The 18,628-nt window shown below is 51.3% G+C and overlaps 1 protein-coding gene across 1 annotated transcript in view; it reads right to left on the minus strand.

Annotated features, from left to right (window-relative positions):
- Positions 1-3,869: 3,869 nt before the first annotated feature.
- Positions 3,870-18,628, minus strand: part of LOC127038951 (collagen alpha-2(IX) chain-like) — a 51,826-nt gene continuing 37,067 nt past the window's right edge. The window contains exons 23-35 of the mRNA XM_050931979.1: positions 17,362-17,406; positions 16,548-16,601; positions 15,857-15,910; positions 15,034-15,087; positions 12,628-12,699; positions 11,600-11,635; positions 10,568-10,612; positions 9,286-9,318; positions 8,139-8,285; positions 6,411-6,465; positions 6,128-6,316; positions 5,490-5,567; positions 3,870-4,783 (exon numbers count right to left, since the gene is read on the minus strand). Coding sequence (XP_050787936.1) covers positions 4,578-4,783; positions 5,490-5,567; positions 6,128-6,316; positions 6,411-6,465; positions 8,139-8,285; positions 9,286-9,318; positions 10,568-10,612; positions 11,600-11,635; positions 12,628-12,699; positions 15,034-15,087; positions 15,857-15,910; positions 16,548-16,601; positions 17,362-17,406 — 1,068 coding nt within the window. The 3' untranslated portion in view covers positions 3,870-4,577. The remainder of the gene's footprint in view (positions 4,784-5,489; positions 5,568-6,127; positions 6,317-6,410; positions 6,466-8,138; positions 8,286-9,285; positions 9,319-10,567; positions 10,613-11,599; positions 11,636-12,627; positions 12,700-15,033; positions 15,088-15,856; positions 15,911-16,547; positions 16,602-17,361; positions 17,407-18,628) is intronic.

Below are 18,628 nucleotides of genomic sequence, written 5' to 3' on the forward strand. Positions count from 1 at the left end.
ACCTGAATACAGCCTAAAGGCTCAGAAACTAAATAAAATGAGCCCACAATAACTCTTTCTTTTCAAGCTCAGGATTTTTGAATGCTTGGAATCAACAACACTACACACCCCTGTGCTACCCCAGACCTTTTGTCTTAGATATCAAACTCCTCTCCCTGGGAAGCTTTTCTTTCACCTTGCCCCTTTTCCCCAGTTCATTCACTGCACAACTCATACTCTAAGTCTCACCTCACTCTGCTCTTCCAACAGCTGCTACTCCAAACAGATCTCCCTTCTTCTGAGTCCCAGGAAGCTATTTATATAACCTGTCGTCACATGCTCCTGTGATCACATGATGTGGGTCTACCATTCACATCATTTCCCCCTGGGGACTACATCTCCCAGAATTCACTTGGGCCAGCTAAGTTAAAGGCTTAGTGGTGGGGCCTGCTATTAAAAGGTCCACCAGACTCCGTTGCAAATCCCACTAGCAGCCACTTGCAGGATTTGAACCCAGGCACTCCCCTCACAGAAAACAGCCATGCAAGCTACAGGAATAATTTGGTTGGATAGCAACACCAGAAGGTCTTTATCTTGTAAGTGGGTGCACATACCTGCAAGCACTGACCCAAGAGCATACTGTAACTCAGTGGCCAAGTGTAAACTAGAACACAGGTCTCCTAATACCCAGTCTAGTGCTTCATCAACTAAGTCACCCAGTCACTCTCAAGAGAGCTTTCAGCTTTAGAGCTCACCCTCAAAGGCTTCATTCCCTGAGGGGTGTCACACCCCAACCAAGGCCCACGCGTCACTTACGTCTCACAGGGTTTGAATGGAACAGGGCCTCAGTTTGGCCCCTTTGCAGGGCCGAGGCAGTTATCGGGTGCTGCAACAACAGAAGGGGAGTGTGTCTGGGGTGGGCTGGGGGCAGAGCCATAACTTCACCATGCCCCTAAGGCTTCAGCTGTTGGGGAGCCCTGAGCTCCCCTACAGAACAGGCATCTGATAGGTGGCATGAGCCTTCTCCTGCCCCAGAGATATTATACCTGTTCCTGTCTTTCTCTCTGTCTCCCAGTGCAGTTCCCTAGGCAGAAGCCTAGATCTAGATCTACTCAATGATAATCCCCAGGTTTGCCTTGGGGAACTGGCTGTCACCCTAGCTATCTGTGGTGTCCCCTCTATTCCTGCTAGGTAATAGCTCTGCCTGTGTGTGTAGCTTATCAGTTAGCTGGAGACAGAGAATGAAATTATAGCCTTTGCCGATTCCTGACACTAGAACTAGCCTCCCACGCACAGCCCCAGAGGCAAATTCTTCTTGCTTGTATTTTTTTAACCAAAGACTGGTGCAGGGTGAGTCTCTGTAGAGTCCAGTCTACAGCCATGCTATAGTTCACTGTCCCATCAGCATACCTCCTCCCTGCCCACCTCCTGCATGGGGCGAGAGGGGAGCTTGGGGTCTCGGCTCACTCAGGCCCTGGCCTCTGCTCAGATTGCTGCAGCATGGGTGGGGGAAGGGGAAAGGAAAGCAGGTCTAGTGGGCGTTTTGTGCGACATGGGCACCCATCCACCGGTGACTGGACTGAGACCTGACAATCTCCTCGCACTGAGCAGCTGTCACATGGCAAGAGACTTTCCATCACCATCGGCCTGTGCTGGATTTGGACCAGGGAACCTACAGAGGAAGAGGTCCATGTCACCTCAGCAGCCTGCTGATCTCCCCTCTCTACACCCTGTTCTCCTTGCTTTACGCTTCCTAGGGTGACCAGATGTCCCGATTTTACAGTGACAGTCCTGATTTTGGGGTTTTTTTCTTGTATAGTATCAGAGGGGTAGCCGTGTTAGTCTGGATCTGTAAAAGCAGCAAAGAATCCTGTGGCACCTTATAGACTAACAGACGTTTTGGAGCATGAGCTTTCGTGGGTGCATGCATCTGACGAAGTGGGTATTCACCCACGAAAGCTCATGCTCCAAAACGTCTGTTAGTCTATAAGGTGCCACAGGATTCTTTGCTGCTTTTCTTGTATAGGCTCCTATTACCCCCCACGTCCTGTACTGATTTTTCACACTTGCTGTCTGGTCACCCTAATGCTTCCCCTCCAGGCTCAGCAATGAAGCAATTAAAGCCCCCCCCTACCCCCCCTGCATTGGACCAAGGCAGAGACAGCTACAGAAGGCCATCACTGCCCCCTGGTGGCTGTGAGCTAGGCTAGCCAGGCCAAAGAAGTGCTGATGTCCCTCCCAGGAGCCCATTCAGGCCCTGAAGCTGAGGTCGTTTTAACACCAGGATGCCCCGGGTGCGAGGAGGCAGATTGCAGGATGTGATGAGCTATGTTGTTCTGCAGCGGGTGTGCTGCCAGCATTGGCTCTCCCTGTGCACAACTTTGCCATCTGTCACCTACAATATTCCCGCGACAGGCTCACTTGCCCGCATCTGCCTGTCAGTCATTGGCAGTCTGATGCTTTGAAGGGGCCTGGTCGATGCTTCTACCCTAGATAGAACAGCTGATGGGAACCAGGGACACGTGCAGATACCCCCAGACTTCAGGAAAAGTCTGGCTTCACACTCTGTGCTTTGGGTTTGTGACTAATGAAAGTGGGGAGCCAGATGGACGTGCATACACATGGTGTGTATAAAACACTCCCGGACCGTGCTGAGTTTAGCATCATATGTACCAGCCACACTCCCCAGGGTTCTAGAGGGTTAAGTAATGGACGACACAGGCTTTGAGAGGGAGAATGTACAGCTGCTCAGGCCAGCATTGGTTAGACTGCTCCATGTGCCAGACATACCTTGTTTTTGTTTTAGTTTAGAGCCATCATTGTCAAGTGCTGAAGGGATGGCTGGTCTGGTTGAGCCTTGGCTTTGCTACAGGATCTCTGTGTGACCTTGGGCAAATCATTTAATCTCTCAGTGCCCTGGTCCCCTATTTGTCCATTTAAGCTAACAGTGCTTCCTGACCTCCCAGTGGGGTTGTGGGATTAAATCCATTGATGTTGAAGACATGCAAATGGGGGCCAGACAAACTCCTAGACAGGGTAAGAAGGAAGTGACCATTGATTTCAATGGGAGTTAGGTGCTTAAATACCTTGGCAGGTCTGGGCCCTGAGCCTTCATTACCTTTTTAAGGGAGCAAGACCAGTGATTGAATGGGTCATGGAGATTGCACGGCCCTTTCTCTCCTAGGGATGATCCCTGCAGCTGAGGGACAGTGGTGGAGCAGTGTGAACAGAGCATGCCCAATTGATACCAAGACTCTGTAGTTGCTCTGGATGAAGGGAGGACTTTAGTCTCCAGGGGTCTGTCACCAGCATAAGAATCAACTTAATAACGGGGAAAATTAGGACTAGAAACAAAAAAAAACAAAACTTCTGCCCATCTAAATCCAACAAAAATAATTCCACCAATTACCTTTATTTTGTGGACAGCTGAGCAAGTTTATTACAGTCTAACACACAGGGTATCAAATGTAAACAGTACTGCTGCCTGGAATTTGAGACTCTTTGGGTCAGCACCTTGGACAGCTCCTGAAAGGCAACTTCACACACACACACACACACACACACACACACACACACACACACACACACACACTCTCTCTCTCTCTCTCTCTCTCTCACACACACACACACACTTTCCTTTGGTGAGCTGCTGACAGGGCTACTCCAACCCCAAGAAGAGCCACACTTTCTCCCAAACACACACAAAATAAATAACTCTTGTTAATGAAGTTAATCAAGAGGCTGGAATAATTTCAACAGGGAGGGTATTTGACCCTGTATGCACCCACCAAAAATAATAATAAAACAACAGCAATAACAACACAATTGTGTTTTGTTTAAAAACCAAACCAACAAACCCCCTATTTTGTTCAAAGAAATCAACGCATTGATTAAGCTCACTAACGTTCCATCTTGATTTTATTGTCCATTTGTTTTTTAAAAGTTGGTCTTTTTTATTCATTCTTATTTATAAAACAATCCTATTTTACAAAGATTTACAGCTCAGGGCGCGCCTGACATTGATCTGGTGATTAGTTAAATATTAAACCACAATTATTTTGTCTCTTAAAAATAGCACCAAAAAGGGCACACACAACAATAAACCCTCCTCCCCTCCGAACAGAACATCAAAGAATAAGAGAATATTAATAAAAGGCAATTTATTTACTTTAGAAGGGTGTGGAAAGTGGGGAAAATCAGAATGAGGTAATTAATGGACCCTAACAGTAAGTACAAAATATTGGAGTAAACCACCCCTTCACCCCTACTCTTTTGTTCCTCTGGATCTTTCCCCTGCCACAATCCAAGGTATCTGAGCATTTGTATTATATATATATAATTAAATCCCCGTTGGTGCCTTTTATTCCCCTTGTTTGGGTTTTCTCAGGTTGGCCAAGTGCCATCTTCGTACCACAAGAGCATGGATGGTTTTGATACCCAAGCATTAAGGCGTATCATCTATCTTGTTTTCATGTGTTTGGAGTTGCCCATTTCTTTGGTTCCCAGCCCCGGCCTGGCCATGTCTTGAGGGTGCATTGCTGGCTTGGTCTATAAAAGTTCCCGTTTTAATTTTCCCCAAGGATGCTGGCACAGTTCACTCAGTATGAAGGTCCCTTGATGGTGCCTGGTTCAGTCAGGCGCCCTGAGGTGAATGCAGAGGCTCCTAAGCAGGTGGCCAGCTCGCAGAATCCAGGAAGACCAGCAGGCCCAGGTAAGCCAGGTGAGCCTGCTTCTCCAGGGACTCCAGGGGACCCTCGCTCTCCGTCTTTGCCATTGATGGCATGTCCAGGAATGCCAGGGAGACCTAGAATGAGAGGAAACACTCAGTGTCCGGTGGAGGATATTCCAGGACAGGTCCCTCTCATCTGACTCAACAGCCCACTGAAGTCAATGGAAAGATTCTCACTGGTCTTTGGGTTGGGCTGCACTTGTGGAAATTGCCCAGTTCTTCCCAGGCTGGGTACAATTAACTGCCACTGAAATCAATGAACTTCCTGCAGGGGGGAAGTCAGGTCCTGGGACTCTCTCACTTGTCAGGGGATCGTTAGCCATAAACATCAAGTGAAGTTTTAAGCAACCAAGAATCTTGGCATCTTCCCATTGGAGGCCTCACGGGTTCCTATATCAGTGTCTTCTTGCTCAGGGCAGGGCTCGATCTGCTGAGCTGGGAGGATAGGCCGTTACTGGCTGTGCCACCGGGCTGGTCAGGAGCAGGGTTCATCCATAGAGTTGTGTGAGGGGGACTGAGGATGGGAATAGTAGAGGGGACTGTGGTACATTGGCAGAGCTGTTGGGGGCCAAGGACTGGGATAACAGGGAGGAGAGTAACGTGAATAAGGATGGAGGGGCATTGGCAGAGAGGCATGAGGGGAGTCCAGGACCAGAACAGCTGGGGATGTCACTGATCAGGACTGAGAATGGGTTTATGCCACAGAGAGTAGCCTCTGTACTCTTAACCTTCTGCTCCCAAACATCAGAATAGAGGTGTCAGATTTCAGCAACGAGCCTACCTGGGATACCTGGTGGTCCCGGCATACCCTGATGTCCACGTCCGATCTCGCCACGCTCGCCTTTCTCCCCTTGTTTCCCTGTGGAAAAAAAGGGGGAGATTTGTTGTGACTGCAGCGGAAAAGTGATGGCGTAATGCGTCCAAGGAGAGGATCTGGGGGGTACCCTGGCAGGCAGCTGTTGTGCAGGGCCAGAAGAGAACTGAGTGACAATGGGTTGCCAAGAAGGAAGAGGAGAAGGAAGAGAATTCAGCCCAGGAGTGTGTGTGTTTGTCCCAAGGGAGCCTGAGTCTACACAGAGACACCAAAATAAGATCCAGGGTCCAGCCAGTAGAATATATAGGGGTTGTCTAGAGGAAAAAATGGTTTTGAAAATCCCATCATGTGACTAAGCTGACCAATCAAAAATGCCCATTGGGGATTATATAAACAAAATACAACCGGGGGGCAGGGGAGGAATGAAAAGTGTTTTAGCAAAAAAAAAAAATCAATTTTGGGGGAAAATGGCCAACTGTTGTCAATGTTTGTTGTGCAATGGCAGTTTCTAATCAGGAGAGGAGGGCACATGAAGCTGGCAACCCCTTCCCTCTGATCCCCAATGATTCCTCGTCTCAAGGCAGCAGTGCCAGTGTCTCACTCACCTTTGGGTCCGGTATTGCCGATCTGCCCAGGGGCTCCTACAATTCCTGGGATGCCGCGCGGTCCAGCATGTCCATGCGGGCCTTGTTCACCAGGTGATCCAGGAGGCCCTGGGGGGCCGGGCGGCCCCATCATGCCTGCTTCTCCAAGTGCTGCTCTCTTGGCGCTCACTGCCAGCTCTGCCAGCTGCTCTGTAAGGCAGATGCAGGGAGCATTGTGGTGGGGGGCTCAGCTGGGGTTCCCCGCCTCAGGGTGAGAGGGGGTGGGGCCCATGCGTCTACTCACCTTGCAGCATCTTCAAGACCACGTCAACAATATGCTGGTCCCCGGCATCCCGGCCCTGAGAGCAGGAGAGAGGAGAGACGCTCAGAGATTCGGCCGCCTGCTAAACAGAGACTAACGCTCTTTTGCAGCTGCTCGCTGCAGGGCCAATCCCACCCTACCTGGTGATACGAGTTCAGTTGCACTGCATGGGGCGCCCATTGGCTAGGCTTCCCCCACTAATGCAATCAAGAGGGTCTGCTACCATTCTGGGAATCTAGCAGCCACTGGACGGATCATCTCACCTAGCAGGGCTATAGTATTCTAATGCAGGGCTTCTCCACCTGGGGCCTACAAGGACTTCCCAGGCCATCCCTGACCTCCACTCTTTGTTCCTCATAGGTTCAGCTGTAGGGAACTTGTGTGTGCTCAGGGTCTGGGTGGAGTGCTGTAATGGCATGCCCGGAGATGCAGTAGCTGACAAACCAGCCATGTGTCCTACACACTAATATGCCACGTGCTGGCTATGGATAGAACCGAACACACCTATTGGTGGGGAGCATTGCCCAGTGGAAACCTGGCCACTATCACTGCCCCTTGAACGACCTGCTGCTAGCTAGGGACGGGGAGGTCCCTACCTGGGGTTCACAAGCAGGTGTTGGGGATCATGACCACCCTAGCCACCTCATGCTGCTGAATGGGACAGAGATCCGGCGGTGGAAATGTGGGATGTGATATGGAAAAAGCAGAGAAGCCCTAAGCCAAGCGGCAAGACCCGGATCCGCCAGCTCTGTCCGACCTGCAGGCTGAGGATTTGTTGTTGCTAATTTTTTCCCCCTTAAATCTGTGAATTTAGGGCAAAATTCACCCCGTGCAGAGGAGCCAGCACAAGGCTGAGGCATCACTTAAGATGCACTTCAGCCCTATGTTGAGGACTTAGGTAGTGCACAGATGTCAGGGGTCAAACACCCAGAGCAACAATAAACAGCCATTTCAAAGGTGCTCTGAACATGTGCACGTGGCAGGGAGGAAGAAACGCATCCCTTATTTAACCCTGTTGACTAGGCCTGTGCACCGGAAAGCACCTTCAATCCTCCATCCAAAGGGGCCTATACTATCCATAACGGCTGCAATTATTATTACCAGCAGCAAGTTTTAACCCGCTGCCGATGGAAAGAGGGCTCCTCAAGTCAAGCAGCAGCTAAACCTTTGGCACCAGCTCACATTTTCAGATGGGATCACAACTCCCCAGCCCTCCCGCAGTCACCCCTTCCACATAAAACCCGCATTTGAAGCATTGGCTCAAGAGACATGATCTCTCCGCAGTAACCCAAGGATTCAGCCAGCTGGGCCTAGCTCTGAAGTGCTCAGTATTGGCCAGAAGAGGGCACTGCTGCCCAAATCCTATTAAAGATACTTACCTGCCTGGCTCCTACTGCTTAGGACTCTCCAGCCTGTACCCGGGGCCAAACAGAAGCTGCTCCTGCTCCACTGATGCCCGTGAAGCTCTGGCTATTAATGTCAGTGGAGCGGGGTCAGGCCCAGATCCCCGACATTTGTAGAGCTAAATGATGAGACAAAGCTCTGGCAGGTTTCACTTCATCTGCCCACCCACCATCACCATCCTCTTCAACCCCATCCCCACCAGGAGACCAGAGGGTTAATCTCAGTGATGTCCCTATGGATTTAAGGCACATTTCACCCTGGGACATGCAGGGGCCCAGCCGGGGTATGGGGCAGGGAGCTACTCACCGGCACGCCCTGTTGCCCGGGCATTCCTGGCACACCGCGCTCTCCATTGAGTCCTCGAGGGCCTGGGGGTCCTGGGTAACCTCTCACACCAGGCGACCCTGCGTCTCCAGTGGGGCCAGTAAAGCCAGGCTCCCCGCGGACACCTTGCTGCGATGCACACAGAGAGAGAGGATCAGCAACAGGATAATCTGAGGCCAGATGGTCTGGATGCTAAAGATGGAGCCGATCCTAAACGTCAGCACTTTGGGGGAATCTAAATTTGATAGCTGGATGTACAAGCCCAAAAGCCTGGATCCGACCCTTGGGGGCATTTGGATCCTGTTCTGAATGTGGTGGCTGAGGTCTCTCTCTCGCTAGAGGAAACATATTCACACTCCCACCAGAGAGCAAAACACACAGGACTTGGGTCCCGTCCTCAGCTGGTGTCAATCCCTGAAGCTTCATTGAGTTGCACAAAGTTACACCTATTCACATCAGCTGAGGATCGGGCCTTATATTCTTTAAAACAGCTGGTTTCATGAAATCGGGTGTCTAGGCTTATTCTTCTCCTGTCCCTGTGAATCTACAGCTTCCAAGAAGTGCTGGGATCCCTGGAGCATGATGTCTTCTGTGTGTTCAAATGAGAGACATGGCAATAGACACGCTTCCCCCAAGCCAGGCTCTGCTAACATATTTCTCAACCCTGACCCAAAGGGACCCAACCTGGAGCTGACTCCATTGCCTCATTCAGCCCTTGGCCTCTCTGCTGAAGCTTCCAGCAAGGAGGTTTAGTGGTGGCAATGGTGCTTTATGCAATGCAGACATCTCTGCAGTAGGACCTGGACATCAACTGCACATGGCTCTTTCAGCTGCATAGGCTGGTGATGTGGGATGGCCCTGGACTGGGATCATCCACAGACCACTAAGAAGCTTGACTCATGGAACAGGATCATGCCATGCTGAATCCATCCTGGTTCCTCATAATTGTTCAGTTTTCTGAATCTCTTAGAACAATTACAGTGAGAGAAGAGTTCCTGCCTGACCCCCATCCCCTCCCGCCCCCCCAGACTCCATCCAGTGATCGAATGAGTCACAAAGGGCTTTCCGGAGGGAAAGCTGAGAGCAGAGGGGCGGCAAGTTGTTAACTCCTAAATTCACAGTTACTCACCTGACCCTTTGGTCCCGGCTCGCCTGACTCCCCCTAGGAATAGAGGAGAAAGGGAATGTGATTGGTAGACACAGCCACAAGCCCTTGTGTTACTGCTCAGCACCCTCCCCTGGAAGATCATAGAGCCATGAGAGTATTGGGCTGAAAGGAACCTCAAGAAGTCATCAAGTCCAGCCCCTTGCGTTGAGGCAGGACCAAATAAACCTGGACCTTCCCGGACAGGTGTTTGCCTAAGCTGTTCTCAAAAACCTCCAATGATGGGGATTTCACAGCCTCCCTTGGAAGCTTGTCCCAGAGCTTAGCTACCCTGAGAGTTGGAAAGTTTTTCCTCATATCTAACAAATTTTCCTTGCTGCAGATTCAGCCCATTACTTCTTGTCCTATCTCCAGTGGACAGGGAGAACAGCTGATCACCATCCTCTCTACAGCAGTTAGCAGATCCCCCCTCCGTCTTTCTTTTGCAAGACTCAACATGCCCAGTTTTTTAAACCTTTCCTCATAGGTCAGGTCTCCTAAACATTATAGCACCTTTATTGCCCTCCTCTGGAGTCTCCAATGTGTCCACATCTTTCCTAAAGCTGAGCACCCAAAACTGGACACGGGACTCCAGCGGAGGCCTCACCAGTGCCAAGTGCAGTGGGACAGTTGCCTCCTGTGACACTCCTGTTAATACACCCCAGAATGATATTTGCCTTTTCCACAACAGCATCACACTCTTGGGCCATATTCAGTTTGTGATCTTCTATAACCCCCAGATCATTTTTAGCAGTACTGTCACCTAGCCAGCTAGTCTCCATTTTGCAGTTGTGCATTTGATATTTCCTTCCTAAGTGAAGTACTTTGCACTTGTCTTCATTGAATTTCATCTTGTTGATTTCAGACCAATTCTCCACTTTGTCAAGGTCCTTTCAAATGCTAATCCTGTCCTCCAAAGTGCTAGCAACCCCTCCCAGCTTGCTGCCGTCCGCGGAGTTCCTAAGCACACTCTCCATTCCACTATCCTGGTTGTTAATGAGAATATTGACTAGTACCAAGGCAGCAACAGGATCAGCATCTGCCCCGATTGTTGATGGATCCTCTGGATTTCAAGAGGGAGCCTCTGGAAATGCTGCCATGCCCGAAAGCAGCCAATGAGGCCAATGGAACATCAGGATGCTGCACTCTGGTGTAGCAATGTGTGCTGTGGCATGGCTCAGTAATGTTGGAGCAGCATGATGGCATCACAAACACACACACACATATCCACGGGCCAGGAGGAAGCCTTGTCCAGAGGGTACCTTACCTTCTCCCCCTTCTCCCCAGGAAGGCCTTCCACGCCAGGGTCTCCCTACAGGGAAGAAAAACCGAGTCAGTCAATGTGATTCCTCCCCCTCTACCTCCCACCCTGGAGAGAACAATTTCAGTCATGCATCCAGGGCCATCTTTTCAGCTTAACCAAGCCTCTGGCATAAGGCATGCAATTTTGCCTTTCCAATCATTTGCAGATGCTCTAGGTTACTGAATTGGGCAAGTGCCTGATGCGTGGATACAATCAAGTCACTGGAGATCTAAAAGACCTTCATTATATTCAATAATTTGCTGTGCCCATAAAATGAGCGACAAACCAGAGGCCCGTGTTTAAAAGCCCGGCCCTGCATGAAGATTATAAAGAAAGGGGGACGATCCCAAGGATTAGCCATGTCGTGCTAGGTAACACCTCAGACAGTAGGGAGAAAGCCAAGCACCACAGTGGTCAGGAAGGAAAATGTCCACCCCCATGTGCAGCACTGAATAATTGGCCAGATGCATCATCTGAAGCATCTGGTACCAGTCACTGCTGGGAGAAGAACATCAGAAGTTGATGGCCCAGTGCCAGTATGGCCAGTCCTAAATCCCTGTGACCCTTCCTTTTCCTGACCAAGACTTTAAAATAACTCACAGAGAGGATTTTACATGTGACTCGGTGCATGCTGGGATACAATCAGTGGGAATGGCGTTAATTTCTGCTCGGTGCTCAGCAATGCCAAGTGCACCCTACAAACTGGCTCCGCTCTTGGCTTCGCTGCTGAGTTTGCGTGTGCTGTATTAACGGCTCCGGGAAGCCCAGCATGATACCCAGCTAAGAGCCACACTTCCAGGGTTTTAACAGCCACCTGGGATTTAACACACAATGATGGTGACACGGGATCCAAGCCACTGAGCCGTGGATTGCTCAGAAGGTCATTAGAAATGAGCTCCCCACCCGGGAAACACAGTGGCCAGTATCTCTCCAGCCTACAGTCCCCAACCCTAACAGAGTCAGCTTCCCAGAGCAGTCAGAAGGTCAATTACTTACGATGTCACCTTTGGCTCCAATTTTTCCTGGGGAGCCCTAGGCAAGAGAGCAGAGAACAATTAGGACCTGCCTGTGTGATGCCACATCTGTGCCTTGGCCCGAGAAGACAAGGTGTGTTGCCTCATCGGTGTTTTACATCAGAGGCAGAATGGGGGTGGGGGTGGTCAAGACACTAAGCAGGGGCAGAAAGATCCCTCAACCTCTTTCTAAGCAGGACTTTGGACAACCAAAATAACATCCATCCTAAAACCTCCCTCCCAAGTTACACCAGATCAAGTGCTTTGGGTGGCTCCTCCTAGCCCGGCTGGATGCTGTGAATAAAGCAACTTACTCCTTCCATTACACCCAGGCCTTGGAGCCAACTTTTCAGCTGGGCTTCCCTGGGTTTCCATCTTTGTGGGTTCAAAGAACTGCAGGCTCAGTGGTACCTCAGCACTCATTTGCGCTCCCATTTTAAACCACTTGGGCATGTCTGGGCCTGAACCATCCCATGCCCATTGAAGCCAATGAGAAACTTTCCTGTGACTCCAACTGGGTTAGGATCAAGCCTCCATGTTCCTGACTGGGCTTGTAATCAGGGATGGATGGAGCTAAAAACGTGACTGTAATGAACTGCCTGGGCAAGTTCATTGCCGCTCCACTGCTGAGGCAGGACAGCCGACCCAGCCCGCCAAACCACAGGAGGCAAAGCGAGAAAGATTTGCTGGTGCTGGGAGCTGGGCCCAGCCTTCACCTGAGCCGGGAAATTGTATCCTGGGGCCACGCAGACATTCCCATTTCCACAGTATCCAGCCATTCATCCATCCACTGTCCCCAACCACAGATCGAGCAGCTGCATCCACCCACTCACCATATCCACTGTATCTACAGGGTTTCTACAGTCCCCATCACTGTAATCTAAACTTAAATTAAATCTTCATGGGGAGGTCCCATGTGGACTTTATGGATCCCACCTCCCTTCTAATCTTGGCTTTTAGCCTCAGCCCTCATCACTGTCCTGCCCCCAGTCAGGAATTTCATGATGTTACCTTGTCTCCTTTGACACCTGGCAGGCCCTGTGGCCCCGGGATCCCTGGAGGACCTTGCTCACCTTTCGATCCCTGGAAATCAAGGAGAAAGAAAGGAAGAAAGAAAGAAAGGTGTGTGGATGAAACCAGCAGTAGGAAAGACACAGATCTTCAGGGGCGGGGCAGGTGGCAGCTCTGGTGAGGAGAGCGGGGTCAAGAGTAAGTTGCGGCTGTTTATTTGAATCGGATGCAGCTATGTTCAAGGCTACAGCGAGGTATATAGTGAATGAATGAGTGCATTCTAGACTAAGAACACAAGAACGGCCAGACTGGGTCAGACCAAAGGTCCATCTAGCCCAGTATCCTGTCTGCTGACAGTGGCCAATGCCAGGTGCCCCAGAGGGAGTGAACCTAACAGATAATGATCAAGTGATCTCTCTCCTGCCATCTAGACTGCTGAGCCACTGGACCCATAACCCCAGCTTTCCCTCTTGTGATGGTGGGAACAGTAAAGCGGGGCCTCCTGTGCCCGGTGCAGCGTGTCCCAGATGCTGCCCAGACCTAGGGAACCCAACAGTCTGTACCACGACGAGTTTGTGGAAACCTCAGGCACAAAACTCCAAGGGGAGGTGTAACTCCCATGAACACAGCACCACGCGCTGCAGTATCCAGGGGAGGCTGATCCACCCCTCCAGGCATGTGTTCACCCTCTAGTGACCATGGAGAGGAGGAGAGACCCCTCTGAGTGGCATGGGCTGTGTTTCCTTTGCATCCTGCATGCCAAGATCCTTCTGCCTCCCTGGGACGCTCTAGCTCTCAGATGAGTTATCTCAGAAAAGGCGGGGGTGCTTCAGAGCCCGCCCTGCAGTCAGAAACTGCCCAAGAGCAGAAAAACACACTCCCTGCTGCGTGTCCTTCTCTCTCTGGGCTGGGGAGGAGACTCACTCCCCGCTTTGGTCAAAAACACACAGCCGGCCATTCATCCCTGAGTGATTCTCTCCTGCTGCCTAATCCCCTCGCTCTGTCTGGCCACTCACAGCAGGGGCTGTGCTGGCTCAGTCGCCCCTCCATGTTAAACTGCTGGGGGCGGGGGCAGGGGAAATCGTCCTGGGGTCTGAGCCAAATTTATGCCTCCATCCCAATTAGGGCACGTGCTGGTTTTTTCAAAATGCACCCTGGTGTGCAAAGGCCAAACCTTCCAAGATATGGGGCCTCTGTGTCACATGCAAAACGTGTGCGGCCCTCCAGCACAACTATAAGTGCTACATGGAGCCTACATGTAAGCACAAGTGTGGATAACCGCAAAGAGCAGCCCTCTGCACTGAGCCATAGGAAGTCTCGAGTCCACCGCATGCCTGGCTTCCTTGCTCTCCAGTGCGGGAGGCATAAAATACTAGTCACGATACCCAGCTCTTATACGGCACTTTTCATCAGAAGACCTCAAAACCCGTTATGTAGATTAGCAGCAGCATCCCCATTTTACAGATGGGGCAGCTGAGGCACAGAGAGGGGCTGTGACTTGTTGAGGGTCACCCAGAAGGCCGTGAATGGAACCCAGAGCTCCTGAGTCCCAGTCCAGTGCACTATCCACTAGACCACACCACCTAGGGGTGTGGATGCCTAGGGGCAAGGTGTGGGTAGATTGCGACAGGAGACACAGGATTAACCCCTTCCTGCTAATGCATCCCTCCCTTCCATAAGTAGCTTCACTGCCAGGCTGCAGTATCTGGGTCCCCATCCACCCTGTGCTCCTGTGTGTGGCACAGTGCACCTGTGCTGGGCAGGGTCAAGCAGGATGTGTGTGGCACTGCAGGTGCAATCCTTACAATGCACTTGGTAAACGGCCTCAGAAGGTAATTGCAGTGCAGGCCACCGTCAGAGATGTGCCAGGGTCACATTGCGGATTTCTTCTCCCTCCGAGCAATGCATGTAAAACCTCTGCCACTTCCAAACGACAGGGAGATACCAGAGCACCTAGCCCAGCCTGGGAGCTGCAAACCGAGCAGGACTCTTCCTGCTCCGTTGATCCCCCTGGCACATGCTGATTCTGGACCCCAAATCCAGAGAGCGGCTCTGCTGGCCACTCACTTTGCAGGCCCGTCTGCTGCTACATTGGCCTTGTAGTGAGTGGTAACAAACCTCTGTTCCACTGGTGATCTCAGCAGACCTGACTCGGGATGCCCACTGTGTCCTCAGTTCTCTGCCCGACAGTGACCCTCCTCTGGCTACAAACCCAAGCCAAGCAGTGCGATCCCCTGCACCGAGTTATCCGGGGGGTTCAGAAAAGTGCCTCCCTGAACTCGAGCCCTGGACACTAAGTTTTTGCTGGGGTCAGGGAGGAGGAAAGGGTAGAGGACTGTTTCCTTCCCCAGGGTCTGGCTCTGGATCTTCGTGTGCGCACACAAATGCAATCAAAGCCACACTCACCTCTTTCCCCTGGAGGCCTTGGGGACCCACCGGGCCCCGCTCTCCCCGATCGCCCTGCAGAGAGGAAAGAAAACAGGACCGATTGGAATAGCCAGGGCTGCCAGTGCCCTTCTTGCACCACCTGGCTAATCTCTCCACATCATTGCATCCCCGCCTTTCACGCTTTGCACACAACTCTCCTCTGCCTGCACCCCTGCCTACACTCCCAACCCCACCCCCACCGCACCCTCCTTAATACCTGGCATCCCACGAACCGGGGTTCACTCCAGCTTGCCTTCCCCTTTCCCCAGGCTTGGGCACCCTGGGGAAAGGCTGTAGGAGGGGGAGATGGGGCGAGCTTGCATAGGCAGGCTGGGTTCCACACCTGTGCTTGCAATGCCCTCAGCTCTCACCCTTTCCCCATTTTGGCCCCACTCTTCCCACAGGCAGATCCCAGATGCAGGGAATCCCCCGGGGGGCTTGGCTGCCTTACACTGTAATAACGTTTGCCCTTCTAGAGCCCCTTTCACCCGTAGCTCTCAAAGCAAGTTACAGACATTAAGGAATTAAGCCTCATTACACCCAGGTGAAGGGGTATGGGTTAGACCCAATTTACAGATGGGGAAACTGAGGCATGGATAGGGGCAGGGACTTACCAAGGATCGAACCCAGGAGTCCCGACTTCCATTGTCTAAACACTCAAACACATTCCCACCCGGATCGAGGGATAGAACCCAGGAATCCTCGTTCCTGGTCTAACTATTACTGTTACGCAACATGACGCTCCCTGCCAAAGCCAGCAGAGAAGCCAGGCCCACATTCCCTTGCAGCTTTCTAGACTTACCTTCATCCCGGGGACACCCTGTGGCCCTGGCTCACCTGCAGGTCCAAGTTCACCCTAAGAAAAGAATCCAGTGCAGGGCCTGACTATTGGGAAGTGAGAGAACAACACGGCCTCCTGCCACTCAGCTAGAGATCTGCTGGAGTTACAAGGGGCAGCAGCTGCCCATCACCTCTCTTAGTACTCAGCTGCAATCATTCACCCTTGGGTGCTTTCCACAGGCAAATCACATGGGGGAGTGGCATTCTGTGACTTCCCTGTGCCCCTCCTTGCCAGCCGCACCTGCCGTTTGCAGCAAAGCCAGACCTTTAATTCACGCTATTTAATTCAGGGCACCAGGGAATGCTAAATTGGACCTATGGCCGGGCCACAGGGGCTTCTGGGTCACAGAATATGGCACTGGGGCTGGGCAGGGCCCAGGGGGCTTTGGGTAACAGAGAACGTGGCACTGGATCTGGATCTGACATTCTTTTTGTAAGTTGATAGGATTTTAAAAAGCCACCGTACACCCTGCCTCCCCCATGGCTTTATTTCAGCCCCTGGGACCGACACAAGAGCTTGGAGATGCGGCCAAAGCCACACCCACAGCTCCAGATCTTTTGCAAATAGTGAAGGGGGGAGAAGGGGGGGTGGAAGCATCTGATTTTTGTTGTCAACTTAATAGAGAGACAAAGAAAAGAGTCTCTTTACTTACCATTTTCCCAGGGGCTCCAGTGATTCCTGGAAGGCCACGGGCACCTGGTTCGCCCTGTCAATGAGCCAGAGACGAGATTCATTGTTTGTATTATTATTCGTGTCTTGTTACTGGCTAGAAGCCCCAGCCATAGAGCAGGGCCCCATTGTGCTAGGAGCTGCACAGACATGGAACAGAAGAGTTTTCAGTCTAAGCAGAAGACAAGTGACAGACAGACAAAGAGGGGAACCCAAAGAAACAATGAGACAACCATGACAGGCTGTGGTCTCAACACACCCGTGGCTTAATCATTGCAAAGATTTGATAAGCATTAAGGCAAAGGAGAGTTTTAAGGAGGGGTCCGAAGGAAGACAATAAGGTCATTTTGCAGATGCTCACGGGGGAGCTGTTCCCCTGTGGGAGGGGCAGCATGGGGGAAAGCACAAAGGGGCTTGGTTGGAAATGTAACAAGTGGCAGATGGAGGCTGGCAGCATGGGCCGGATTGGAGGTAGAAATTGACTGCTCAGTCGTATACGGGAGATGAGAGATAGGTGGGAATAGGCCGTGAGGCCAAATACAAGTAATGTTTGAGGTGATGGAGAAGGGGGAACCAATGGAGGGTTGACATGGTCCGAGCGATGAGCTAGGAGAAGGATATTTGCAGCGCGGTTGTATTTATATTTACTGGTCGGTTTGTTCCCGGGGCATAAAGGATGCCACACGGCCTCTAGAGATGTCCAGACACAACTTGTAGAGGTCATACAGATGGACATAATCATTTGAAGAGAGAGGCTGACAGTACCAGCATGCTGCAAGGAGGCTCTTTTCACTCACCTTAACTCCTGGGCCGCCTTTGGCCCCAGGCTGGCCTGGCAAACCCTGGGGAAACAAAACCAAGTTAGTGACTGCTTGTACGTCACCGGACGTAACGTGCATGTTGAACTGGCAATTCCTGAGACACAGTCCTGGCAACTTTGAGGTCCCCATTGAAGGAAGGGAAGTGTCTGATTTACAGGACCTCAGTGAAGGCCAATGGAATTCAGCCTGCAGGGCGGCAGGGTTATTACAGCCTCCAGGAATCACAGACTCACAGAAATGAGGGCTCCAGAGGTCACCTAGCCCACCCCCCCCGCAGGAGTAAGGATGGGATTAATGTATAGAGTACACAGGGTATAGAAGCCAAAAGCTGGCAAAAGATGTGAGAAGCCAAACACAGGAACGGGCAAATCTCAGAAGGCTTGGGTTGAATAAGAACGAACGTTCAGAGTCTTCTCTAAACCTCTTGAGCTGAAATCTCCTGAGACCAGCCTTCCTGTACAATGAATCCTGGCTTGGACAACCAGGGACCAAAAAACCCAGGTGGCCTTTTGATAACGGTGAAACAGAATGGGCCGCAGATGCCACGAGAAAGCTTCTCTCTCACAGCATCTTACCACTCCTGCTTCCAGTCCCCAATGCCATCCAGAAGCACCAACGCAGTTGCAAAAATGGAGGACGATAAAGTTAAATTGAACTTTTTTGGACTTCTAGAAACGTTCGGTTTGAGTTCTGGACAAAGATTTCAGCCAGTTTACCCCGGATCAAAATTCAAGGCCAAATTTTGAGCTAGTCTCAACCTGGGGCTTGATTCTCCTTTCACAGACATGTAAATCAGAAGTAACTCCACAGAGAGCTGATTCTGCTCTCACTTACACTGTGTGTGAATGAGTGACTCCACTGAGGTCAGTGCCTTCTGATCTGACTTACACTAGTTTTGCACTGACTTTGGCCGAGTTAGTCTTCGTTTACACTGAGTGTAAGTGGGAGCAGATGGCACAGAGGTCTGAGAAAGGTGAAGCAGGAAGAATGATGGGATGGAAATCTCAAGGCCGTGAAACAACATCTGCACCAGAAGAGATGGAGTCACCCTTCGGGTGGGAGTTCACACTAGCCGTGGGCCATATCTGGGCACCGCTGGATTAGGGAAGGATCAGATCTGGGTCCAAAATTGGCAATTTAGGCTGATTTGTAGTTAAAGGAGATTCCAGATTAACCATTTCACTGCCGGTCCTCCAGTGCTGCTGCATCCTGTACAACACTAATGCCCAGGGCAACACTGGAG

The sequence above is a fragment of the Gopherus flavomarginatus genome, chromosome 22 (assembly GCF_025201925.1).
Source record: "Gopherus flavomarginatus isolate rGopFla2 chromosome 22, rGopFla2.mat.asm, whole genome shotgun sequence".
Taxonomy (NCBI): domain Eukaryota; kingdom Metazoa; phylum Chordata; order Testudines; family Testudinidae; genus Gopherus; species Gopherus flavomarginatus.